Here is a 27,482-nt window from a genome sequence, read left to right as displayed (position 1 = left end):
CCGTGTATTTGCTCTGGTCCATCCCGAGCGCTCCAAGTCACGACAAAGGAGATTCCCCATGATGCAGGCTCATATACTGGGTGATAAGCTTAGCCTTTGGGGTGGTCACAGCAGTCACAGAGCAAGACAATTACCATAGCTTCAAAAGAGACCGCATATTACACTCACCTAATAAGAGCAAGAGTCACAGTTCTATTCTATCTAGGAAGGCACAAAGAGTTCATACCTGTACGTCCCAAAGTTTTAATTGGACAAGAAAGAAAATGGCACCAAAGAAAAAGGAAGGCCAAATAAAGTAAAAAGAAAATAAGAAAGTAAATGGCACCCAAAAAAAAATGTAATAAGAAAGCCCACTCAAATAGATGATGCTCTCTGAACTGGATCTCAAAGTTTGTTTGCTCGCATGTTTTCAAGATATTAAATCTATCTGCACTATAAAAATAGGCTTTTTTTGAAGTAGATCAAATATCAGCATTCTGAATAAATAGAAGTAATTTTTAAATGCACAAAATGCAAGGTGGAGTAAAAGGAAAAAAAAGATACAGTAAATTCTAAGTGAGGATGATGATTGTTAGTTTCCCATGCTTAAATGGGGCTTTGGAAACGCCGCATCATGTCACAGCAACTTAAATACAACAAATCCTTCTGTACCTACACAAAACAGAGTACTGCTAATGACAGTGACAGAAAACGATAACTACTCTCATTTCCACTTTGAGTCATTTTTCTGTGGTTAATAAATTATATCCATAACAGTGTTAATAAGTTATGGTACGGTGTCACTGCATTAGTTTGCATTTGTGATGAAGCACTTCATATGGCATTACCTTTGCCCATCCAAGTACATAACAGGAGTGAACACTTCCCTGCTCTCAGAAAAAAAATCTCCCCTGCTGCTATTTTGATGGACCTTGTAAGGAAACATTTTCTCCCAACATCTACTTTGCTCATACTTCTCATTGCTGCTGCAGCAGCGTATCATCACGGGGCAACTTAGATGCTTAATAAAACACAGACTCTCTAAAATCAGTGTCCTTTCCATAAGAGTGATAGACAACGAGTTGTTAGTTAGGCCAACACAGGCAGCACTCAATTTAGTCATGTCAAAAGGACGCCATCAGATCAACATGTCCTCCCTTAAGCTCCTAGAGGGAAATAGGAAGATTTAGATTGCCTGCTGGGCTCTCAACCAACCACTGTAACAGCTTTTCTTTTTTTTCCTCAGAAGTTAAGAGCAAATAAATGTATTTTAAGCTTAAGTAATTTTTTTTCTTTAAATAAAAAAGAAAAGCAGAAGCTATTAAAATTCTTACAACCCAACAACCGCAGAGCTGGTTAAGATAGATGTGACAAAAGTAATGGGCACGTTTTTAACAACAGAAAGAAGCTTTGCAGCTTTAAGTATATTCTTTTTACAAATAAAGAAGTGCAAAACAGTGAAGAAACTGCCCCAAAGCAGAGTTGTGTAATCTGGAGTTTGGGTCATCTCAAGCACTAACTACAAAAGCTGTTGTCAGGCAAGATGGTTTTCTGTCCATTAAAGTTGTGTTATAAAAATTCAGTGTAGCTGTAATCCAACACTTTAAAAGAGCAATGATTGAATTGCCTCCAGTACCATGATACTCTCTCTAGTGAAGTATTCCCTTTAAAAACTTTTCTCTGCTTTAGCAATGCATTATCTACCTGTACAAAGAAGGTCTTATGTGAGACCTGATGTCCAAACATAAACAAAACACTCCATCTCAATAGAATTCATTTGCATCAGTATCAAGTAAAAACTAGCACTACTAGATAAGAAGGAAGATAAATCACAAATTATCTGCAGCCTCCATAAGCCAGCACTGCGAAAGCTCTCATGCTTTTATAGTAGGCACATACAAGATAACTTTGCAGATCTATTACCAGAAAGGTTTACAACCAGTGAGGATAATTTTGATTATTTCCACATCAAAACTTCCTATATTAGAGGCACATCACGGAAAACAGTCTAACCATGGTGGAGGGGGGGGGGAAACATGATGGGAAAACTGTCTGCTAATATATCCACTGCAAAGACAGAAAGGGAGAGCAGCCCTCTATAGATTACTTGAAGTTTTTTGGAGGTAAAGTCCAATATTCTGAGCAGGAGAAATAAGACACTCATAAAAATACTTTCACTTCCCTAATTTCCTTCTTCCTCTCCCTACTACAACTAGCGTCATTTATATGTACACTGATTTTTTCTCCACTGCACCACGACAAGACACATTTTAAAACTTAAAAAGGTAAAAGTAGGTATGATGTTCCCACCACAGCACCGTTGGACATTGCACTGCATAGACAAACAAGTTGTGCCTCCACAGTAATTTGACAACAGAAAGGCAGAAAAAAAATAGGAACAATGCAGCTAAGAGCTGAGGGAAGCATCAGTTCAATATTTAGCACTGCATAAATTGAGGTTTCTTTTTTGTTTAGGTATATTTTGATTAGAACTAATAAATGACTGATTCTTCCTTTGGTTGTTTTCAACACCACCACATCATCCAAACGGCTTTATTCTTTATTCCCTTCTCACATAGCACGCCAAAGACTGTCTCATTTTATGAATTAGCATTTAAAACTACTGTAGGTTATCTAAGAAACATTCAGATTCAATAGTACTTTTGACAGCAGTAAGTAAAGAGCCTTTTAACGTCTTGAACACATGTGCATGAAAAAAAAAAAAAGTAGTTGCATCAAAGCAGTTCAAAGACTGAAGACAAAAACCAGTTAAAATCCAGTTTGCTGTACGACAGTTTTAGTGTGGTGTAAACAACCTTTCACGACTCCCCATGGGAAACGTTGTAAGACTACGTTCAAAATGAATCAGGCATATTTATAAAGATCATGAAGTGGTCAAATGAATTTGCATTTTTGGCAGATTCACTCCACGGGTACTACTTGCTACAGTCTGTGGAAATCTCCAATCTCACATCAGCGTTGCCTATAGTGCTTTATTATTTATTACAAGTTATGCTAAGTACCTGTGAAAGGGGACATTCCTTGGCCAATGAACTCTGGTTCATATCCTTCAGTAAGTCCTTCAGAGCATTTCTTACTGTTGTGTGAGACCATTGTTCAGGAGGCAAGTCTTCTAGTTTAGGGCAACTATTTGAAACACAGATTAGAAAAGGGATTATTACAAGATTGCATCCTGCTGCAGAACATTCCTTTAAGACAGACAGATTTCATTTCGCGCATCAAGCAGATGCATCTGGAGATTGCTCTCGGTCTCCTGATTGTTCCGATTAGTTAATTACTTTATACAACACATCTGCTGTATTGATGCATGAATTATACATCAGCTGCATGTGGCGACTATTTTTTCATGTTACTTCTACCTTCCTGCTCTGATGCGCTTGGTAAAACAATTTAAGGTGTAATGCTCTCTCACGACTGATCATGAAAAGCATTAATACATTAACTGGTTTTTCTTCTTTGTTACTGTGAATTTTAAGAACCTAGAACAGCAACACTAAAGTGTGAGCAAGTCATCCTTTTCTTTTTCTTTGCTTTACGAAATGCACACAGATGGTATTGTTCATGATATGCAAAAATATTTTTCTCTTAAGTAAACTTTATGTAAAATGCCTTCTTGTGATGCATCATTTAATTGACTAAAATGCAATATAGTTTTAATGAGATAGCCAAAAGAAAAGCTATGCATCGGAGTTATAAAAGTTTGCTGCAGTGGCATCCTGGAAGTTAAAGAAGAATTAGAGGAACTAAAAAGGAATCTAGATAAGGCTTTGTACTTTGAGCACGCAGCACAGTAGGAATTCAATAGGAGCAGCGGTAAGTGAGAGCAGACAAGTAACAGTTCGCATCCCAGAGCCGGTCTGCAACTTACCTGTGTAACTGGATTTTCAGTGTGACCACATGATACACATCTTGAAGCATGTCTGCTACTGTAGCATCAGGGGCATCTGTCACATAGGAGAGCGGAACTGGATTCCACTTTCCAACCTGGATAAGCCCTGTGGGTTTTTGGTTTGTTTTTTTGGAGAGGAGGAGGAATGGACAAGAAAAGCAGGAAAAAATAACAAATAAATTACTTTTTTTTTTTTTCCCCCAGTGGTAAGAAAAAGATCTGATTTTAATAAGATCATCACCTTCATTTCTAGCTTCTTAAAATTTGGCAAAATAGAAGAACATCCCCCCCCAAAAACCCCCACCCACACATCATCAAGGATAGGCTTTATCTATATTCTGAAATTATACAAATACATTACAGGAGAGATTTTTTTTTCCCCTAAATAGGTGTAGAAGTCTATTTTCTAAGTTCCCATTAATTCAATGGGGCAAATGTTCTTCCTACCATGTCAATAGGACAAATGTTCTTCCCACCATTTCAATAGGACACGATATAATTGTTAGCTATTCCTCTTAATAAATCAGAGCAGATTTTGCAGTGCAAGGACTGGAGTGAAAAAGGAAGAAAACACAAAAAACAGCCCCAAAAACCAAAAGGACAACAAAAGCAATTTAGGAAAAAAAAAATCAAAAGAAAAAACAATCAACAACAACAAAAAAACCAAACCCCAACCAAACAACCAACTTTGCAGTCTATAAACCCATCAGGAACAGAATAAAAGAAACAGAGCTGGATATTCAGTCATAAATGCAAGTTGACTCTCAACAGTCCATCTGCTCAAATATGCTTTACACTTCCTTGTGGATCCTCAGTGGAGCAGATTATTAAGGTCAATAAGCATACTAATGATTTGGTTGAAGTCTTTTTATTTTTTTTCCCCCTCAAAAAAAAAATCTACCTCCATACTCTCCACAAACAAAACATGCACTAAGCAGAAATCTGTTAAGAATAGATATAGATATATACACACAAACACAGAGACAGTATCTGCAAGAAGTTTACAAAGTAAAGCATCGCATTCCTGAAAGCAATCCTGCCCCTCCCCCGAGCCCCCCCCCCCCCCAAACACAATTCAATGTACAATTTAATAATCTTATTTACCTTTTGCTTGGGCAGCAGAGCTGTGAGAATATCCAAGTGATAGCAATGCCATTTCAATCAGTTGGTTGAAAAGCATATCCTTCCTCACCAAGACAAATTCTGCATGCTCCTCCTTAGAATCATACTCAATGGCATTTTCATAATGTTCCACTACACAGAAAACTGGAAGCATACTTCCTATTTGGAAAAAAAAAAAAATATGGCATTTAACATATTAAAGTGGAGTTATAGTAGAGTAGGTGGGTCTCTACAGCATTATGTAAATAAAACCTGTACAAACAGGCAGAGCAGGCATCAAGGATCATCACAAATATTTGATAAACATATTCCCCAAGTCCTTTCACCTCACCCTCCCCAAAAAAAAAGATGAAGTTCTACAAAACATACATCTCTCTGAAAAGCAAAGATGCAAATTCATCTCACTTGATCAGCTACAGATGAAAGAATTACCTCCTATAGAAATAACAAGGTTGACTGAAGAGAAGTTGATTCTCTCTGTCCTGCCTGGTTTGTTGTGAGTAGCAGGCAGCATGAGAACCTAAATACATACTGCAGATGTCTTCACTGTAAGCCATTTTAGTACCAGCTACATAATTTTGTTCGTTAGCATTAAAATTTTCTTAGTCCTGCCAAAAATATTTAATTGCCTTCAACATCCACAACAAATCACCTTGTGGGTTACACATTCTCTCCAAAAGGACTACACAAGGCAAAAGTTAATACTGATTCGTGCTTCATTCACTGAGTGCACTTGAGCACTACTTTCACTTGCATCTCTAAGAGACATTTCAATGCCTTTTTACCTGCAGTTCAGGGGGTTTGGTTTGGTTTTGGTTTCGGTTGTTGTCGCCTCCTGCACTTTACATTCCACGTTTCTGGTATGCATTGCTATTTTGGTATGGCTGAAAGTAATTACTAATTTCCAGTTTTGGAGCATCATATGGTGATCCCTTCCCTATGCTGCACAGAACGTTAAGCAAATGACCTTTTGCCTTTCCTTTTTGCCTCTTTAAAAATATCTTTTTCTTCTCCCTTTTGACAACAAACAGAGAAGTAACAAATGACTGTTTGAGGGGTGAAGTCTCTGCCAGCAATTGGATTCACAGAAATCCCTCCTGGCCTCCCAGACAGACACAGATGACTGACAACCTCAGATTAGTGGGTTTAGGCCCTGTCCTGCTGTCTCCAGCAGCACAGGTTAGGATCTCTACATTACAGAAAGCAAAAGGGTTAAAAGCAGATGTACAGAACTGTCTTATGGCAGCCTGCCAGAGGGGTATCATCTTTAGCATAAATGATGACAAGGGTTATTTTAACAGGGCACCCAGGAACTCCAATTAGTCCTACAATGTTAATGCCACTATAATAACCACTGCCCTCTAGACTTACAGAAACCTCCTAACCTACTAAGGTGCACCAGACATGCTGTAGTCTAAAAAGAAGATTTACTCTTGGCAATAGATAAAGGCTTTAAGACCACGGCTGCTGATTTGGTGCTCTAATGTATAGCAAGAAATCACGACAAAAGATACCTCTTAAGCACGTATATTTAAACTACATCTGTTCACCAGAGAGCCAGTCTCTGGCAAACAAACCCCTTCAGGCTTGCTTGGAAAAGCTCACAAACTCACTCCAGTTTGCCCAATAGGCTCAGCATGAAAGACAAGACTAAAAGCTTGCCAATATTTATATAGTGCAGGAAGGAGCCTTTTTTCTTTCTGTTTTAAATCTAAGTGAGCCTGGTCAGGGAGAGGAGACCAAAGCAAAAGCAATACATGCAAATTGGTGATGGGTTTTTTTGGGGGTTGTTTTAATTAAGCTGCACAGAGCATTCAAAAACACACATGCTTCATCCGCAAAAAGGTAGTGGATTTTTTTCCTCCCCCCCCCTTCCAAGCTCTCACAATTGGTGTTTGACCTCCTACCATCTGACTCAGAATAAGGGCTCAAAATTTGTAAGTAGTTTCACCATTAATACCTGAGGATAAAATGTAAACAAAGCTGTGTTTTAACAAACAGTGCAGATACACTTCAAAACCAGTTAAAGTATATTTGCTTTTCCTCTTATCAGTTCCTACAAACTAAGCTGTGATCAGACACCAACTAGTAACACAGAGGTACTTTGCTGCATATCAGTACACTTTCTGCCAGGTACACTGTTCTGTGAGTTGCAGCATTCTGAATCATACGACACTTTCAAGAATACAGGAGAATCTTCTGGCCAAATTTTGATGTAAATTATAAATATATATACAAATACATACATATTTTTATATAGAGAGAGATAATCTTCTGGCCAAATTTTGATGCAGACTATAAATATAGAGATAGATATAGAGAACTTCCTGGCCAAATTTTAATGTAGATTATAAATATAGAGATAGATATAGAGAACTTTCTGGCCAAATTTTAATGTAGATTATAAATATAGAGATAGATATAGAGAACTTTCTGGCCAAATTTTGATGTAGATTATATAGATAGACATAGAGAATCTTCTGGCCAAATTTTCATGTAGATTATATAGATAGATATAGATAATCTTCTGGCCAAATATTAATGTAGATTATAAATATAGAGATAGATATAGAGAATCTTCTGGCCAAATTTTGATGTAGATTATACAGATAGATACAGATAATTTTCTGGCCAAAGTTTGATGTAGATTATAAATATATAGATAATCTTCTGGCCAAATATTAATGTAGATTATAAATATATAGATAGATATAGATAATCTTCTGGCCAAATTTTGATGTAGATTATAAATATATAGATAATCTTCTGGCCAAATATGAATGTAGATTATAAATATATAGATAGATACAGATAATCTTCTTGCCAAATTTTTATGTAGATTATAAACATATAGATAGATATAGATAACATATAGATAGATATAGATAACATATAGATAGATATAGATAATACATAGTTAGATATAGAGATTTTTCTGGCCAAATTTTGATGTAGATTATATGTATATAAGTATACAGATAATTTTATGGCCAAATTTTGATGTAGATTATAAATATATAGATAGATATAGATAACATATAGATAGATACAGATAATATAGATAGTTTTCTGGACAAATTTTGATGTAGATTATATAGATAGATACAGATTTTTTTCTGGCCAAATTTTGATGTAGATTATAAATATATAGATAACATATAGATAGATATAGATAATACATAGTTAGATATAGAGATTTTTCTGGCCAAATTTTGATGTAGATTATAAATATATAGATAACATATAGATAGATATAGCTAATATATAGTTAGATATAGAGATTTTTCTGGCCAAATTTTGATGCAGATTATAAATATATAGATAGACACAGATAATTTTCTGGCCAAATTTTGATGTAGATTATAAAAGGTAGATCCTGGGAGTGTGACACAGGTATCATCTGACTACAAATCAAACCACTAAATCTTTTAGCAAACTGTCACTAGTGTCCTTCTGCTAATGTGAAAAATGTTATACAGGAGAGCACAATCTCAGCTGGCTGATCACTCCTGCTAGTACTTGGCAAGACCTCCAAGTGCAGCAGCTTCATAACCTTCTAGTATTAAAGGGGAGAGCATTGGTCAGTGCTCGCTGCTAAAAATACAGCGTGATTTAAACTTGAAGGCAGTGTTAGAGCTTTGCTGAAGGTTTATGAGTCTGGGTAAACAGCACGTCTGCCATAAGAAGCAGTGAAGTCTGTGGAATCCTTGTCTAAAACTGTCCTGGCATTAAAAGTTTGCTGTGCAAATATCACATAATACTAGAGACAGCTGAAATCTCCTAGTTAGGAATTTATGGAACTTATATGTTTGCAGGCGTCAGAAAGTCCTTTTTACATAGCCCCCACTGCTTCCCTGTACAATATTAATGCACTCTGCTCGAAAAGCCGTAATAAATTATATTTTTAATGCTCTTACCCTGGCTTTCTTAAGATGCATACATTCTTGGCAAACAATCAATAAATAGGGTAATCACGAGCAGAGGCCAAAGAATTTGCTGAAGTGCTGTTTTTCCATTTTTAATAGATAAAGATCTAACAATACAGGCTGCTGTGTCTGTTCATTTCGGGATCAATATATTCTTTGTTTTCGCCAAACCGAGGCAAAAAATAAATGATTGTACCATAAACGTTATGCATCAGACACAATGGAATTCCTCTGCCTTCTAACTTTAAAGAGTCTTGGTTGCATTTTTGCTCTTTGCTCAGCGAATGTAAGGAAAATCTGGATTATAAGCACGCACTGATTGCACCAGGAAAAGTAGAGGCTGGTTTAAAACAAATGCTAAATTACAGGCAGCAGATTTTGATTTAAATTAGCAAGGCTGCGACGTGGTCAAAGAGACTCTCAAGACATTTGGAGAGGCAAAATTTATAGATTGTTGCCCATTAAAAGTATTTTCAATGCAAACAAAAGCCATCCATATCCAAACATCAATGATTCTAAACGTGCCTTTTCCTTGTGTAAATGTCTAATTACAGCAAACCAGCCACTGAAAAATATGACACCCAAGTTGTTCATTGTTCAATAATGAATTGTACTTAAGAAAATAAACTGCGAAGATTGACATCATAAATGACTTTTCCAATGTGATACCTAAAGATTTACACTCTTGCCTTTAAACCAACTTGCAACTGTTGAGGAAATACTGCTGCCCTTCCAAGCTTGGACCATCATTAAGAGGAAAGGCGAGAATTTGGTTTGAGGGTTTGGTATTTACTCTTACATAATTTTGCACTTCTTCGCCCGCAGACATTTATTCAAAGAATTAATGCATTATATTACCTCTATTTCAATGCAGGCATTGGCTTTAATCAGGGCAGCTAGCCTTTACCTTAACAAAAATCAGACTCCACCCTGTAAAGCAAGATGCTCCACCCAAGCATGAAGCTTAGATTTCCCAAATGTGATTTATCTCAAAGTTGGGAATATATAGTATTTTAGAATGGGGATTGAATCCCGAAATATAAATGAAGTAGACCCTGCAAAAAGAAAGCTTTCCCCCCAAAATATTATAATCATATTTCTCCAATGCAGAATTATCAAAAGTGTTACCTTTTCTAATATTAGTTTTCATCAGGTGTCCAGAGTGTTTTAAAGGCACTCCTTGCATTTTAGTTCCTGTACTTCCAAGTCTTCCTCTTCCTAGTGGGCTCCCATTCTGTTCCAAGCGCGCGATTTTGGCTGGTGGACCCTTCGGATCGCTTACATTGTTAGACATTTCTGAATGTTCTTTCCCCTGAGTTGCCTCGTTCAAATGATCCATACTCAGTCCCGCCTCTAAAGATCACCTGCCATGATTCAAAAAAAAAAAGAGGAATATATATATGTTGCACACGTGTGCGCATATGTATACGCACACAGCCTGCACATGTACAGGCACAGCTATGCAGCATAGCCTCACCCAGAACAAATAACTGTTTGAACCGAAAAGATGTCATTTTCAAAAGAAATAAACTTAAGTCTCCAAAAAAATAAATGACCTCATAGCCCAGTTTACAGAGAGAGCGCATCATAAACTGGTGGAATTAATTTCTTTTTAAGCCAACTACAGTGTTCCTTAAAAAAAAAAGAATCTTCAGAGAAATTCTACTAAATCTGAGAGGGACTAAGACTCATATAAATGATGACAAGTGTCAAGGTATGTGTTGTTGTTACACATCTCACAGAAAGGTTTGTTATAAATCCCGAGTGGTTTTATTGTCTTAAGAAGAGATAGACAGAGAAAAGATTCCAGGGCAACATTTCTCAATCTACTTGATTAGAAAATATGGATGCACGACAAATAGAGATGTTGTGAAATCTTTAGTTGAGGGAGCAACAGAATTATTAGAGATGTAGAATATTGCCCATTTATAATTCCTCCCCCTCTTGAAAAAAAAAGTTAGAAGAGACTTTAACACTTAACTTCAAAAAGCAATAACAGGCGACAGTTGTTTGTGACTTTCCTAACCAATATCATACAAAGACTTTTATCAACTTTTGCAAAGCGCAAAATACACACATGAATTTTTGCAGATCTTAAGTGTTAAAGGGAGGAGTTCATTGAACTGATAAAAATAATTGATAAGGCAGCATCTCACAAAATGTAATGTTGGAGTGAGGTGGGGGGAGAAAAACTCACTATTTCTACAGTACTTTTGAAGCTCCTATATAGAAAAAGCCCTCCAACTCAGGGTGATGCTAAGTTACATGCTGGCACAGCTATCTGATGCCAAAACCCAGAAGTAATTTCCATACTAAATGAAGGAAAGGTATATGTCAGCATGCTTTTTATTTCCTTTTTTATAAACTTTTGAAACCTCAGTCCACGCACATTAATTCCACTTACATCACCCAAAACAAACAAACAAAAATCTCCCAAGGCTAGAAGGCAACGGATCTACATTTTGAGGATTTCTGTCACTCATCAAAATCTGTTTTGTTAACTCCATTAAAAAACGAGTGGCTGAGAAGAGAGACATCTTTCTGGTTACGATTTCATTCATCAGTCCTGTGGTGATCGTTAGGTATTTTAACTTACCTTTCCTCTGAGAAAGGTGTGACTACGCTGACATTTACATTACGCATACAATCACTAAGGACAGGTGACAAGTCAGTAATTTATGAACCAGCATTTACATTAAGAAAGACAAATTCCAACAGCGGGAAAATCACCTTTAGAAAGACTGGTGTGAATCGGATAGCTGCTACTTTCTTTCATTTGTCTAGCAGTTCAGTACGTTTTCTGTACGTTTCACAGCTACTGAAGTCTAAATGTCTTGGGATTTATTTTTTTTTAAGGTACTTGTATGATGTCAAGAGACACACATTGATTACAATCCTGTAAACTACATTTTCCTTGTCTGAACACCACGCTGATTTCTCAATACAGTGTAGAAAGAAGCAGCATTTTCATCTGAGCGTTTACAAACAATCTCAAGAATGCCACTAAATAGCTGAAGTTGAGAAAATTGTTGGTTTTTTCCTTATGCTGCAAGGTGACAGGCTAAGGTTTCCCATTCATTCTGATCCCATCTGGTTTAGGTCTTGTGTCTCATTAGCAATAAATGCAGACCCTTTTTGTAAAGACTTTTTTTTTTTTTTGGGTACTGTTTTAATTGCGGTCTAACCAAATTATTACAGACTTGAACTGTTAACATCTTACGTTTCTGACAATGGTAACACACTAGAGAGCTTCTTTCCTCAGATTGGTCTCTCTCAAGAATAAGAGGATTAACAACAACAAAAATTAAAAATGGGGGGGGGGAGGGAAGTAAAAGAAAACATAAAAAAAAGCCTCCAACAAGAAAATCCTTGTCACTTTTGGCAACTTCAGAAGTACTCTAAACCACTGAGGTTCTTTGCTACCGAAAAAAAAAAAAGTATCTAGTCATCATGAGTCAGAATTGCACTACATCAGGTACAGCGAATAAAAGTAATAGATTGCAGTTTAGTTAATGCACTGACTGCAACCCAAACACTAAATTGGTCATTTTCGCTTGGCCTGAGAATACCCACCCATCGGCACCCTTTCACCGCTTAGTCATCTTGTAAAAAGCTTTATGTTACAAAGAAAAATTACATGCACATAAAACACCTAATTTACTCATTTAAACTCCATGCCCAAGGCTAAAGTTCACTGAAACCTCAGTTTGGAATAGTGATGAGCAACAACGAGCGTGGCCTGCCCAGGGAGAGGGTTTCAGGGAAGAACTATCATCTCTACCGGTTCCAGGCCAAGAGTTTCCCTGGGTTCTGCATTTAGGCATCTTTCGCAACTACAAGTTTTCATCACAGGCATCGAGAGACGAGCACGATTTCAAAGCACAGTTTCCCAGAGACAGCGTACACGTACGGGCACACCGCGCAATTTCTGAATGGGAGTCGGTGCAGTATCTCCTTTTGTCGCGATGTAACGCCGCCAGTATTATCTTATTTCTTCCTTTCCTCCTGAATCAGCCCCCTCCCCATGCCTTTCCCCTCCTCTTCCCTCCCTCCCCCATAAAAACCCATAATCACATTTGAGAGAGGCTCCGCACTTATCCGTTCCATATGGCTCTCACAATCCAGGCCAAGCTTTCCCTGTGACCTTTTAAAGAGACAAAGAAGCAAAGTACTTATCTAGAAACAGAAACACTGCAGTTTTCGGAGTGAAATTAGCAAAACCGACCCGAAACTCACCACTTCAAAACTTGACAGCATATAAATAACAAAAACAAAGGAGGTTTCCTTTGCAGCCCGAGCTCTCGAAGAGGAAGAAGTTCAAGACTGATGTTTTCTAGGTCCCCCCCTTTTTGGAGGGGGGGGGGGGGGGGGGGGGGGGGGAAGGGAGGGGAGGGGGGAGGCAGCAGACCTGAGGACTACTTCCCCTAATATTATCTTATTTTCTTTTCTTTTTTTTTTTCCCCCCTGCTTGTTGCTATTTTCCTCTAGGCTGGGAGGGGCAAAAATAGATAGCGAGAAACAGAGTAGCCATGAGCAAAAATGGCAATGGGCAAAAAATAGCTTAAATATTTTTTGAGAGAGGCAGTTTTCGAGGTTTAGCAAGAGAAGGAAGTAAAGATCAAATTGATCAGACAAGTGTAGCACTCGAACCGAGGAATTAATAATAAAAACAAAGTAGCAGGTTTAAATCGAGGTGGAGAGTGACTTGAGTCTAGCTAGCCTCTCAAAAATAAAATCAATGCGTAGAGAAGCAAGTGCAAAAGGGGGTTGTTTTTAAAAATAGTTCAATTTTTGGGGAGGGGAAAAAAAAAAAACCCAGCTTTTCTATCCAGTGTGAAGAGCAGAAAGTCTACTTCTAGGTTGTCACTTACACTATTATTCTCCAATAGGCACCCAGAGGAGCAGCACACACAGAAGGAGCCCGCTCCCCTCCCCCTCCGCAAAAATACACACCGTAACAGCCCCCAAACTTTCTGCGGAAACCTCAGCCCTAGAGATCGCTACTGGAGATTAAAAATAAAAAAAAGAGAGAAAAAAAAAAAAGGAAAAGAAAAAAAAAAAAAGAAAAAAAAGTGTAGAGAAAATTGCAGGAAAAGGCACGAAAATGCCACTTTTAAGCTCTCCTTTGCGGTCCGAGGGAAAAAAAAACCTGGAAAAAAAAAAGGCAGAGAGGACCTGTCTCCTCTCATTTACCGGGGGCTGTTGTGTGAGTGAGGGGGGAGAGAGCGAGCGAGAGGAGGGGAGAGAGAAAAAGAACAGAGGAAGGAAACACACACAACAAGGCACACCACCACTACAAAAAGTGACGAGATTTCACTCCCTCCGAGTCCAAAACCGGCAGAAATTATAATTGGGGAAGAAAAAAAAAAAAAAACACCAAACAAACCAACCCCAAACTCTACTAAAAAATAAAAATAAAAAAGGAAAAAAAAAAACCACCCAGGCAAACAAAACAAACACACAAAAAAATAACAAAAAAACCTGTCCCTGCTTCTGCAAAGGACAAAAACAAACAAACAAAAAAAATCAGGGGGGCAAAAAAAAAAAAAAGATTTAAAAAATCTGGGAACTCCGAGAAGAGTTACTCGAAGGAAGGGGGGGGGGGGGGTTAAAAAAAAAAATACGAAACAAAAAGGCTGCAAAAAACCAACAACAAAAACCAAGCCAGCAAAAAAAAAATCAACAACAACACAAACCACACAAGGAAAAAAAGAGCCAACAATAATTGGGGAAAAAAAAAAATAATGATAGGCTAGGGGGGGGGTTGTCTTATTTTTTTTTTTTCTTTCTTATTTTAATTCTGGCTTTCCCTGGCTGGCTGGGTACGGTTGTTATTTAGGCCGGTTTGGTGGTTGTTGCTGAATGTTACATGGATGTGTGTGTGTGTGTGTGTGTGTGTATGTATCCCCGGACGAGCTGCCTTCCTCTGCTCTCTCTCACCCCCCCTCCTCCTCGCTCTCTCCCCCTCTCTCTCTGTTTCTGTCCCCATTAAATTATTAGTTGACTCATCACTACTCCTCCTCCTGCTGCTGCTGCTGCCGCCGCCGTCCCCTGCTCAGAGCCTCCTCTCCGCTACCGCTCGCTGCCGCTGCCGCCGCTGCCGCTGCTTCTTCTTCCTCCTCCTCATTTTAATACAAAATAACACCGAGGCCACCGGCTTTTTTTTTTTTTTTTTTTTTTTGCACAGCCCGAGCCGGGAGGAGGACGCAGCCTCCCTGCTGCTACCCGGAGCCCTTCCCCATCGGCCCCGGATCATCCGACGCGTCCTGGGAGAGAGAGAAAGTGGCAGAGGAGGATGAGGAGGAGGTGGCGAAAGAGAAAGGCGTGGGGGAGGGGAGAGCCAACGGGGGTTGGGGGGGGGGGGGTCAGAAGAAGAGAGGTGGCAAAGGGGGACAGCAAGGAGAGGGGGCGCAGGGCCGGGCTGGGGGAGGGGGGGCTGCCGCCGCCGGTAGGTGAGCGAAAGGCGGGGGGGGGGCCGGGGGAAGAGGGCGTGCGGCTTCCGGGCGCGCACGAATTTGCAGGCAGCTGGGTGCGGGTGAGGCGGCCCTGCCTGCGCCGCGCACAATGCCCGCCGCGCCGCGCAGCCTCCGCCGGCCGCGCGCCCCCCCGCGCGCGCGCGCACGCGGCAGATGGGGGCCCGCGGCTGCGGGGGCGAGCCGGCGCCGGGGTGGGGGAGCGGGGGAGAGAGGAGAAGAAGAGGAGGAGGAGGAGGAGGAGGAGGAGGAGGAGGAGGAGGAGGAGGAGGAGGAGGGGCGGGAGTGAAGGTTGAACAATATCCTGCCGGCGCTGCCGAGTGCGCCGCGCCAGCGCAGCCCCCGCCCCTCTGCGCGGAGCCTGCGCGGGCCGCGCCGGGCAGGTGCACAACGGCGGCGGTAGTACGCTGCAGGGCTTCCGCGCCGCCGGGGAGAGCGGGGGTGGCTGGCTGGGACCCCCGCAGGTTGGGCGGCCCCAGGGAGACAGCAGGCCACGTGGGGAGAAGTTTTTTCCTCCGAGTCCTCCATCCCGGGCCTGAATAGAAGAGAGCGAGAAAGGAAAGCACCCGGCACGTTTTCCACGGGCGGAAAGGCCGCGGTCGGCGGTGAGCACCCCCCGCGGCAGCCCACCGGCAGCTTTCGTTAGGGCGAAGCGATGGGCGCCGGAGCGAGCCAGATCATCCAGCGGCGTACCCCGGTACCAGCAATCCATCGCGCCGCGCTGGCAAGGGTGAAGCGCCACAGCCCCACCGCGATGTGGGACGATAAAAACAATGTCCCTAGCCCGCGTCCGCAGACCGGGACCGAAAGCCACCCGTAAAAAGTGAAAACTATGGACAAAATAACTGCGAGACAGGCAGAGCTTCCTCCCATCATGCACTTGGGAAAAAGTAACCCAACTAGACAAACTTGAAAGCAACAAGTTTGTACAAGTGACGAGATAAGAGAAAAATTAGACTTCTTTATTGATAAAATGCATGGCGTTTGAATACATCCAGAAGGAAAGTTACAGCAGCAGCAAAGAGAACGTGAATTATTGCGCAGGAAGACATACAGACAAAATATTCAGGGCACTAAAAACCAACAACAAAAACCCCAAACCAGTAAACCCCTCCATACTTGAAGTGCAGGTACAAACTTGAAGCAACGGCAACAGTAGGAAAGTGGGGGAGGCTAAATGCCGGTTCTGTGGTACACAAAATAGCACGGCCTCCAAACAAAGAAAAGGCGAGTCAATAAATCTGGGAAGAGCACAAATTATCACTGCATGTATGTTTACTGTAAAAGAAGAGGAATGCAACAAGATTAAGTAAAGGGAGAAGCTGACATTTACCAAAACAAGCACAAACAGCATACAGGTCAGGCAGGAAGTAGAAAATGATAATAGGGTGAAATACATGAAATATTTATCACAAAATAGATTATAATCTCAGAAGCAAAGAAATGCAAGGCTGGAAGATGAATACACTGTTACATAATACTATTATTCAAAGCAGAGCAAGTGGAGGTGGCATGTATAGGAAACAGGAAAAGTTGTACCTATGTTGCGTGTCCCAAGAAAGGTTACTAAGATTGTTACCAAGAGTGCTGAAAGGGAGAAAAAACAAGCAGCATGTTTCATAATGAAAAACAAGGGGAAATGTAGATGACATCTTTTGTAACGTGTGATACAGGGATAACCATCTAGCAGGTTGTTTATTTAGAAACCGATCTCTTTTTTTTTCCCAGCAAGGTAGCATATTTTTAAGTCCCTTAAAAAAAAAACAACCAACAAACAACTGTTTCTCAATATGTTTGAATACTTGGAGGAAAAACGATGCTAACTAGTTGAATTTAAACTTTAGTGGAACATATCCACATTGTATCCTTTTTCATCCTTTTCTGGAGAGCCTGATACAACAAACTCAAGCAGTGAGCAAGACTGACCACTAAAGAAGAAAATCCTGAAAGACAAGAGACGTTCAGCTGTCAGTATGCTGCTAGGAGTATGATGGAGGAAAAGTGCATTAAGATCGTTTGAGAGATGCAGAGCTGATAAGAATAGAGCAGATATTTACAAATATGATTTGAAACAAGATCTGGGACTAAAACACCACTTTATAAAGATGACTGCCAGATAGGACAGAAAGAAAAAAAAGGAAAGGAAAGGAGAAAGGAAAGGAAAGGAAAGGAAAGGAAAGGAAAGGAAAGGAAAGGAAAGGAAAGGAAAGGAAAGGAAAGGAAAGGAAAGGAAAGGAAAGGAAAGGAAAGGAAAGGAAAGGAAAGGAAAGGAAAGGAAAGGAAAGGAAAGGAAAGGAAAGGAAAGGAAAGGAAAGGAAAGGAAAGGAAAAAGGAAAGGAAAGGAAAGGAAAGGAAAGGGAAAAAAGAAAAGAAAAAAGGAAAGGAAAGGAAAGGGAAAAAAGAAAAGAAAAAAGGAAAGGAAAGGAAAGGGAAAAAAGAAAAGAAAAAAGGAAAGGAAAGGAAAGGGAAAAAAGAAAAGAAAAAAGGAAAGGAAAGGAAAGGGAAAAAAGGAAAAAGAAAAAAAGGAAAGGAAAGGGAAAAAAGGAAAAAGAAAAAGAAAAGAAAAGGAAAGGAAAAGAAAAGAAAAGAAAAGAAAAGAAAAGAAAAGAAAAGAAAAGAAAAGAAAAGAAAAGAAAAGAAAAGAAAAGAAAAGAAAAGAAAAGAAAAGAGAAAATAAAAGAAAAGAAAAGAAAAGAAGAAAAAAGAAAGAAAAGAAAAGAAAAAGAAGAGAAGAAAAAAAAGAAAAGAAAAGAAGAGAAGAAAAAAGAAAAGAAAAGAAAAGAAAAAGAAGAGAAGAAAAAAGAAAAGAAAAGAAAAGAAAAGAAAAAGAAGAGAAGAAAAAAGAAAAGAAAAGAAAAGAAAAGAAAAAGAAGAGAAGAAAAAAGAAAAGAAAAGAAAAGAAAAGAAAAGAAAAGAAAAGAAAAGAAAAGAAAAGAAAAGAAAAGAAAAGAAAAGAAAAGAAAAGAGAAAAGAAAAGAAAAGAAAAGAAAAGAAAAGAAAAGAAAAGAAAAGAAAAGAAAAGAAAAGAGAAAAGAAAATAAAAGAGAAAAGAAAAAGAGGAGAAAAGAGGAAATGAAAGAGAAAGAAATCCCAAACAATACCAAACCCAAAAATCAACAGTGAAAAAAAAGGTAAATATTTTCTAACACAACTTTTTGCTTTTTGTGTTCACAAACCATTCCCTCAATGGTCACAAAAAAAGCCCACAAAATGTTCAGATTAAAGCAAAGTGATTAACCTAAAAAAACAGAGACAGTGAATTAAAGGAGCAACAAGATAACAATCTGATAATACAGGAGCACAGAAGACATAATAATGATATTATTATGCACACTAACCAAACACTGACAAACAAATATTCTGTTAATTATATAATCATGCATATGCTTCCTATGCTTGAGATAAATGATTATGGAAAATAACTCTTCTTGAAACTGCATATGTGTGCTAAACACTATAAAATCCCTATAACATGGATTAATCTAATTCATGTACATCACTTATGCCTGGTATTTACTACAGACTTGGAAGGCTGAATGTGGAGCCTTGCTTTGACTAGAAAGCACAGATGACTGAAAGCTGCTACTTCTTGATGTATAGAAGGCAATCAGATACCTCTTATCAATATGAAACTACTTGGAATAAATTCAGGATGCAGATATCTGATTTTCATTTGACCTATTCCAATTTGCACTTCACTGTGCCAACTTTGATATTAAAATGTTCCACTAGAATAAAGATATTTATAATAAAAACATATATAAAGAACTGAAGATGAATAGATATTGTCATGGATACATACCCAGGCAATCACTTAAACACGCAGCAGTAGTAACATAACATTTTTCATAACTTCTAGTCAAGTTACAGCAGATAAATACATGCTTAATAAAGCTTATTAATCTGTAATAAAGTTGTTGCATTGTGTTTATGACCTATAAGTGCGTTTTGCGCTGCTCTCTGTTGAAACAAGACAAAGTTGGACAGCATTCTTTCAACCCCACAGTGAAATTAACTCTTGCGCAGCAGTCTCAGTAGCTGTGAAACAAAATGAATTCTCCAGTGTAGCAGGCTGCCTTGGTACCTCCTGAAGTCTCTATTCCAATCTTTTCTTGTTCAAAATAAATTAGGAAATACGGGTCCAAATCTTGAGGCTTGGCTCTTGTGCAACATAAACAGAAATTAACTGGCAGCAGAGCAAAACCAGCATGGCTCTGTATTCTCTTTTATCAGATTTCTTTGGGGAGATCAGGCTGATTGGGTTTTACACATACATGCTTCTGAAAACTCTGTGGCCATTTGGGTACCTAGTAGGCACCAGGCCGTGCTGCAGGTGATGCTGAGCTGTGCAGCGGCAGCGAGACTGCTGGGAAACTCGGTTTGGTGGGGATTTACAGCTAACGGTAACTGCTGGGCAGCAACGTAGTGAAAAACACCAATCCATGGCTTTCTGAAGGTAAACATCTGTGGCCGAATGGTGGGTGGATTCCTGGTGGGCTTGTGATAGTGGCTTGCATCGTTTAGACAGGAGTGTGAGTTAAGGGGAACAATGTGCTTTACTGTTCTTTCAGCATCTGTATGTGCAACCCTTGGAACGGCCACCACTGCATTGCGGACACAATCCTGTGGCACTTGGCCTTAGAAGTTTTACACACTGGACTTCTCAGACCGATTTCCCCATCCATTTTGCCCTGAACAACAATTGTTGTCTGACGCTGCTTAGACACTTCAGCCAACCTGACTGCAGCAGTCTCAATTTACATACAACCCAAGAATCCCATGCGCACCGATGTGAATCACAGCAATCTGTGACATCCCCCACGCTGAACTCAAAAGTTACATACCAACCTAGATTTTTTTTTGACTGCAACCTGCCCCAGCCTAGATAGGATGCCTGTCAAAAAGCAGAAGTGCTATGAAATGAAATTCATAGCACTGAAAGGCATCACACACAAGCTGTCGTCCCCTCTCACATTTTGCATGAGCAATTTCTGCTCGTTTGTGTTCTCTCAGACACGATGTCCTGAAATAGTTACATAAAATGAATATTTAACTTACGATAGTCAGCTGTATTGAACTGCACTTAATTGCTTATTAAGTGAAGTAAATTATCCTTAACATATTTGTTAGAGGTGAAAAACCTACATATATGGCTACATGTAGTGCATTCATTAGTTTACAGACCCGAAATCCCTTGGAAAGTATCAGATAGCTACACAGTGTCCCATGGTGCAGCGTTTTGTAGTTGGATGTCTCAGCTAGCTAGCAGATATGTAAAATGGTATACAAACAGACATCTCCCTATTGATTGCCTCTGTGACGAGGCTCGTTTGCTCCTGAAAACATTTTCTGCAAGGTATCTTTAAAACAAACAAACAGAAAAACCCAACATAAAACCCCAGAGTCGAGTAAGAGTATGCAAAATGTGGGTTTGGATAAAACAAATTACTTTTCACCAAGCTACTGGACCCCTTTGCCTAAGTCCCTTTCATAGCTCTGTATATGTTTTGACTAAGATGCTTGTACAACTACAGTAAATTTCTTGATGTGGCCCCAGAAGTCACTTAAAATTTGCTTTTGGTGCCAAATGTCACAGAGAGGCAAAATGCAGGAAGAAAATTAAGGAGTAAAGCCCAACAAAACTGGCTGGCATAATAAAGTGAAGGGTAAACATGACCACTACTAGGAGCAGCGACTTTCTCCTCTGGTTGCCATGAGAAATCCCAGCTGACTGAAATTGTATTAAGACAGGTGTCTATTTTTGCATAAAAGATCACAGCAATGAACATTAGTGGATTAATGACATAAATCTTCCTCTTTAGCTTCACAGTCTGCTATGTGGACAAGCTGAATTCACTTCCTAAGTGTATCGGCTTTGCAACTTCCAGAAACACTATTTATGTGTTATTTAATATAAGCCAGTGTTTTTTATGACCATGAATTTCAGAACTATTTCAAATAATAAGCTTCAACTTAAAAAAACAAACCAACAAAAAAAAAAAAAAGACCCAAAACCCCACGTTTTGTGGATCGTATCCTCTTCCATCCATAACAGAATACTAAATCCTTGATGAATCACACTTGTAATTGCCATGTGGCAGCTAAAGCCAACTACTTCCACACCAAAAAAAAAAAAGAAGAAAAAAAAAAAGAAAAAGATTGCAATAGACGTTTATCTAATATGTAATGCAGTTAGGCAGCTGGGGGAAAAAAAAGGAGGAAAGATGGCATCTTAGGATCAGCCAATTTACCTATGTCATACGAGTTTGTTCAGCAGATCACAAATTTCACAGCTAACTTTCCTTCTTGTTACAAGCAGATTTACCAAGTTATGACTGATAACACTTTTCTTCCTCTTCCTGACTTTTGCCATCACCACTGCATTTCTTTTCTAACCCAAAGGAAAGGAAAAAAATAGTCTGCCTTGATGAGCAGAGAAGTTTGATCCAATAGTACTGGGTGAGAATGAATTTTGTGCAGCTGCGGCTGTGGCAGAAAACAGTCTGAGCCATTGCAGTTAGCATTACAGAGCTACATGATTCAAGCATCATTAGCTAGAGTTTAGATCCTCATGCTGTTGAGATCAAACCATAGCGACCTGTTACATAAGAATGCTTCAAGGTGCTAATAATATTTTTTGATAGTATGAATAAAATCTACTGGTTAAGAATGAACACAGGGAAGGGTTTAAGTATAAGGAAATGCTTAGAACTGATTGATGACTTGAACTGTGTCAAACTTTCACAACGAAACCCAAAACCACATGAAATGTCCTGTTTCCAGTTTCATTAACTCAGAACTCTGCCCAGTTCTGCTACACTTTTTCTAAGGTTCAAAACCTTTTAAGTAAAACTGTGCATCTAAATATGGCCAAACTTATAGGAGTCACTATTCACTGTACATAAAATGCATGCAAAATGTGTGGTTTCGGTGTAAAGCTAATTGAAAGTTGGTGGTTTTGTCCGAATTCACTTTTTCTTGTAGAGCAGTTCCCATCTCAAACTCAGGTGGTTCCACAGTAACAAAGACTAAATGAATGAGTTTTTCAAGGTTCTTTTCAGGAACAATTAGCTGTTAATATTCGCAGTTCTTTTGAGGAACAAGATACCTGCTAACATAATACTGAGGTGCTAACACGAAAGAGGTTTAGCATCTGCAGTGTCACTGAGATAAAGGTCGCTTATGCATGTGTGTGAGTAGGCTTAGTTTAAATTCAAGCAACCTAATGTTATTCCAAGCACCCTGTAAATGACCAAAATACTTGTCCCGATTTAGAAAAACAGAAAGACCTTAACATCAATAACAAAACAAAGAAAAATCATGTATTTGTTTGCTAAAACAACTACGTTTCTAGGTTTTCTACTAAGTAGCTGCAACAACAAACTGAGATGGAGAAGTGCAGTTGGAGACTCACTAGAATACAACACTTCTAAGGCAAAATGAGGTTAATATTTATCATAGTTCATTTATACTCATTCAAGCGCTAGAAGGAAATGCCTAAATGAGAGTGTAAAAACTAGCTTCTCTATTAAATACAAATATTTTGGGGGGAAAGTTTATATTTTATGTTGACATAAGAGTAAGAAGAAACTGAGCCACGCACGTGAAATTCCACGGCAGAGCTTCAGTCGTGATAGAAGTAACATGAACAATAATACTTGTTACAGTGCCCTTATAAATTTCCTTATGATCTCTTCAATATAATTAGTTTCTGGCAGGTTATAGTACAAACAAATTCTTTCCTGTATTCGATTTTTTCCTTAACAAATATTGGTAGGATGCTCACAGGAAATATTTTCCTCACGAAAAAGATGTGGTGCATTCTCTCTACTTGTTTTTCTTGTACAGGTATGCAGATGGAAAAATCATTCTGCACCACACCTGAAAATGTGTGCCGCAGAGGTGAGTGGAGCCAGGTGAAGAAATGCACCAAACTATTGCAGCCATGGAAAAGTAATGTCCTGTCCAATGTACCCCAGTGTTTCTGAAACACGTGAAACCTTCAGATACAAGAAGCTCTCGAAACACTGCCATGACTGCACACAAACCCCCTGTCATGTCACATCCCAGCCTGGGCTTAAAGATCTTTTAGGTATTTTCATGTAAAAAGAGAAAGAAAGCATATTTAGCTCTTACTTTACTTACTATCAATTGGCTGTTGCTGTAGGCATATCAAAAAGGCCTTTTTTTCTTTTATTTTTTTCCCCTTAGGTCTGTAATTTTTTTTTCCATGACCAAAAGAATATTATGTCTAGTCCATACTGAACTTTTTAATAAAAAGCAGTACAGCAATCTTCTGCATGGTTGAATGATGGAAAGAAACATAATTAAGGCTTCGGAGGGAACGCCTATATAAGTATCACAATCACAAGAATGTGCATATATGCATATATGAATACATCTGCACAGCCACAGTCTACCCTGTTGCTTTAATGTTATAAGACTAGAGGCCATAAGCAGTTGAAGGCAAAAGTGAACTCATACAATTTAAAACATTATGCCGACAGAATTTTAAGGTCAAACAACATGGTGTAATTTTCTTTCCTTTTTTCTTTTTAGCAGATAAAATGCTGGCTTTATCACAGGACAATTTAGCCCAAGCAAATGAAAGCAGTACAGAAATTATAGCAGAACAAGCAAATGAAAACCAGTAAGTTATAAACAGGTGAATATGAGTTTATGCCACGCTGACAAAACCCCAAAGAAACCCAAAAAAAACCTCAAACGCACAAGCACAAAAAGGAAAAAAAAAAAAAAAGCAAAAACACAAAGATGCATGAAAAGCAGTATGCTGTTAGATGTTTATCTATACATAAGAGACAGGTGTCACAAAAACAAGACAAAAAAAAAATCACGAAGCTAAAGAGAAACTTTAACTCACCAGTTTCCATCTGTTATATCTGAATTCATGCATAATTGATTATCCATGACTGGTAAGTTCTTTTTTTTTCACTAGCCTAACACAGTTTTCTAAACATTATGTGTTAAATCACCACCAAAGTAAAGGGTGTTTGAGAAACAGTAAGGGCAGGACAAAACATTTTTAATGAAAAATAACATGTCAGTTAATAATAGAGCTGACCTATGTTTAAGAGAGAAATTTTAATCATGTGCATATTAAATATTAATAACCTATTCTGTTATTGTTATAATAAGGTTAAGTAAGCTTCTCCATGCTTAAGGAAAGAGAAAAAGTAGGAATATGTAACAGTGAAAAAAGCACTGAGAAGCAGAGACATAAGGAAAATGTGTCAACAATAAACAAGAGGAAATGAGAAAGAAGGAAAAGATGAAGGTGGAAACTAATCTCTATGTGTCATTATGATTGCCAGAGTACTGGCAAAGAAGCAGCATCCTTTTATTTCAATTTTAATCATTTCTGAATTTTAATACCCTGCTCCTTTTGTAATTCTCCTGGCATTCCCTATATGCATCCATCCCAGCCAAAACACCAGTGTAAATTAAATGGCACACAACCACACCACTGATGTAGTTCTCTCAGTAGAACCAATTGAGTGACCAAAAAGCAGAGAAGGTATGACTACTTTGTGTCCCCATAGACCACTGGCCAATTAAGTGACTTAATGTTCTTCAATTCCTTTAATTTTGAAAAGAAGGGCAGTGGTTAGGTAACCCAGCAATACAGAGCCATTAAAAAAAAATAAAGCCAGCCAGTAGTAATACAATAATCAGTGACCATCAGGGCCTGGAAAAATGAGTTTGCTCTCACTGGCACTAAGGAGCATCACATGATTATTTAATTACAGCTCTAATTTTTGTCTCGTGGATGGCAACATATCAACAATTAATAGGGCAAATAGAGGAGACTGCATTTTTAAAGAGACAGAACCTATACAAAATACTGCTTGAAAGTGCAATTTACCAGGCAGAATAATGCTTCTGAAGGCATACCTGTCATTGTGCCACACAGAAAAAAATTCTACTGGTTCAGTTTTATTGCATGGTATTTGTCATTATTTTTTTTTTTCTTGGATGCTTATAAAATAATAACTACATTTATGAGTATCCTAATATAATTGTAAGTGGCAATGCAGAAGTCAGTTTCTCATGTGACATGCAGTTCAAATAAAGTAAGTATATGGAATCACAGGTTTCAAATATAAAAATGTTATTCTAAGATTATTAGATCCTTTATCTTAAAAAAGAATATAACAAAGTACTTTAGGAATGGCCAAAAACATTATAGTGTTCAGTTAGTCAGGTGAAGAAAAACAGGAAGAAAGTCAACAAAGTAGAGTCAATGGGACAGAGATCGATTTTGCCATGAGATTTTCTTACAAGGCATACTGGAACCAGGGGCTCAGCACCAACATTGTACCGCTTCTGCACAACACTGCTAGTTACGAAGTGAAAAACAAATCCCAAAAGAGGACATGCATCTGATCGATTGAAAAGCTTGAAAAGCTCTGCTGTGAAATGGTTGGATGCAGTTCCCCTTGTGCCTCATGCCTGCAAAGGCCGCAGCGCAAAAGACAGAGGTGCGGGAAGTTCAGTGCGTAGAGGAGCACTTTGCACAAGCTGAGCAACTACAGGAATGCGCAATATGTATCAAAAGAAAACTTCTGGGTTTATGCACCTGATCTTCCTTGCAAATGTGCTCACTTTTGCACAGCAATGTGTGGGCTAAGTTAGGAATCCCATAAATTTACACGATCCAGAACATGGTTCAGAGTGTATTAAATATTTTACATGGCAAAGGTAAGCTCCATATTTCCTCTAAACATTGATCTGAACATGTGAGAAATCAACTAAATGACTCTTAGATTTTTTTAAACATCTTACTTCTCAGTGTACAACTTAAACACTTCTTTTTCTTTGGTATTCTAACTTTTTTTCCTTTGGTATTCTAACTTTTTTTCCTTTGGTATTCTAAAATCCATCCTGTGAACAAGCAAAGAAACCTTGACCTGGGGTTCTTACACAGAAAACAACCCCAAACCAACCTGCTAAACAACGGTTCGAGTATTGCTGCAAAAAGAAGCGTAACTACAGAAGAAATGCTACTGCAACAAATGCTCCATTACTCCAGGAAACTGTGTAAAATTAAGTTGTTTTCATTGAAGACATGCACATTCTGGACTGGAGCCCTTAATCTATAATCTTGAGAAGAAAGCTGGCAAGCAAAAGCTTGTATGCAAAAGTACATATCATTCTTTTTATGCACTGGTTACTTATACAGATAACATGTCTCACAAAGGCATGTAATTAAATGTCTAGTGCAGAAATAAGACTAAAAAGCATACAGTATTATTATATTGCCATGAATCTTTAGAAGATAAAACTGTCATTTTTTTTTTAAAGATGCCTCTAATTATTCTTGAGACTTCTTATATTAAGGCAGCCCACCTATGATGAAAAGTGTGAATGGTTTTAAATATTTTAAATACACCTGTCCACAAAAATGTTCATCTAATCTTTGATTACAAACATTTAAAAACTCACTCTGCAATTTCCCTCTGCTTCCTTTTTTGCCTTTGGTCTTTCTGTGAGTTTGCATGCGTGCACTCTCGCTCGCTCTCTCCCCTCCTCTCTTTCTGTCATTTATTTAATGTATTAAAATTGGGAATGCAGGATGTGTATGATATTTAGAATTTTTCTCCTATTCATTGAAAGTGGTTTAAATTACCTGGCTGTTACAAACTGACATAAATTCTAAGTAGAGTTACTGAAAAACAAATACCTTTGTTGCACCTTTGCGTGTGAGTTTGAGTTCAGAGAAGCAATTCTTTGCTCTACAACATTTTCCACTCTAGGACTGGTTTGCAAATATAAAGAATTAATCCTTCAGTGCTCTATGAAACATATCTATTACTAATAGATATAAACAAAAAGATAGTTTGTTACTAATAATCTATTTTATTACTAACAAAGTAAATAAATTAGGGGCATATTAAGGCTGCATTTATAGAGGAACAGTGAGTGGCAGCTTTCTTTCTTCAGTCATGAGTGCTAAGCATTTTCAAAATCAGGGTTTATGACATTAAGGATTGCAAACGTGGCCAAGATCACACATCTTTGTCAGGGTTGAAACCAGAACTAGGACTCCAGACC

The 27,482-nt window shown here is 38.5% G+C and overlaps 1 protein-coding gene across 7 annotated transcripts in view; it reads right to left on the bottom strand.

Moving 5' to 3' along the window:
* Window positions 1–27,482, bottom strand: part of SATB1 (SATB homeobox 1) — a 119,385-nt gene that overhangs the window by 86,049 nt on the left and 5,854 nt on the right. For 4 of the 7 annotated variants that reach the window (XM_064167279.1, XM_064167284.1, XM_064167285.1 and 1 more), the window contains exons 2-5: window positions 10,066–10,301; window positions 4,994–5,170; window positions 3,869–3,995; window positions 3,003–3,126 (exon numbers count right to left, since the gene is read on the bottom strand). In XM_064167279.1, the coding sequence (XP_064023349.1) occupies window positions 3,003–3,126; window positions 3,869–3,995; window positions 4,994–5,170; window positions 10,066–10,276 (639 nt within the window). In that variant the 5' untranslated portion in view covers window positions 10,277–10,301. Of the gene's footprint in view, window positions 1–3,002; window positions 3,127–3,868; window positions 3,996–4,993; window positions 5,171–10,065; window positions 10,302–12,847; window positions 12,867–13,011; window positions 13,082–13,173; window positions 13,284–27,482 lie in introns of those variants that run through there. The other 3 variants (XM_064167281.1, XM_064167282.1, XM_064167283.1) reach the window with 3 other exon arrangements.

This window comes from Pogoniulus pusillus, chromosome 28 (genome assembly GCF_015220805.1).
Source record: "Pogoniulus pusillus isolate bPogPus1 chromosome 28, bPogPus1.pri, whole genome shotgun sequence".
Classification (NCBI taxonomy): Eukaryota; Metazoa; Chordata; class Aves; order Piciformes; family Lybiidae; genus Pogoniulus; species Pogoniulus pusillus.
Note: the sequence above shows the minus strand (reverse complement) of the source record. Positions and strands in the feature narration are given on the sequence as shown.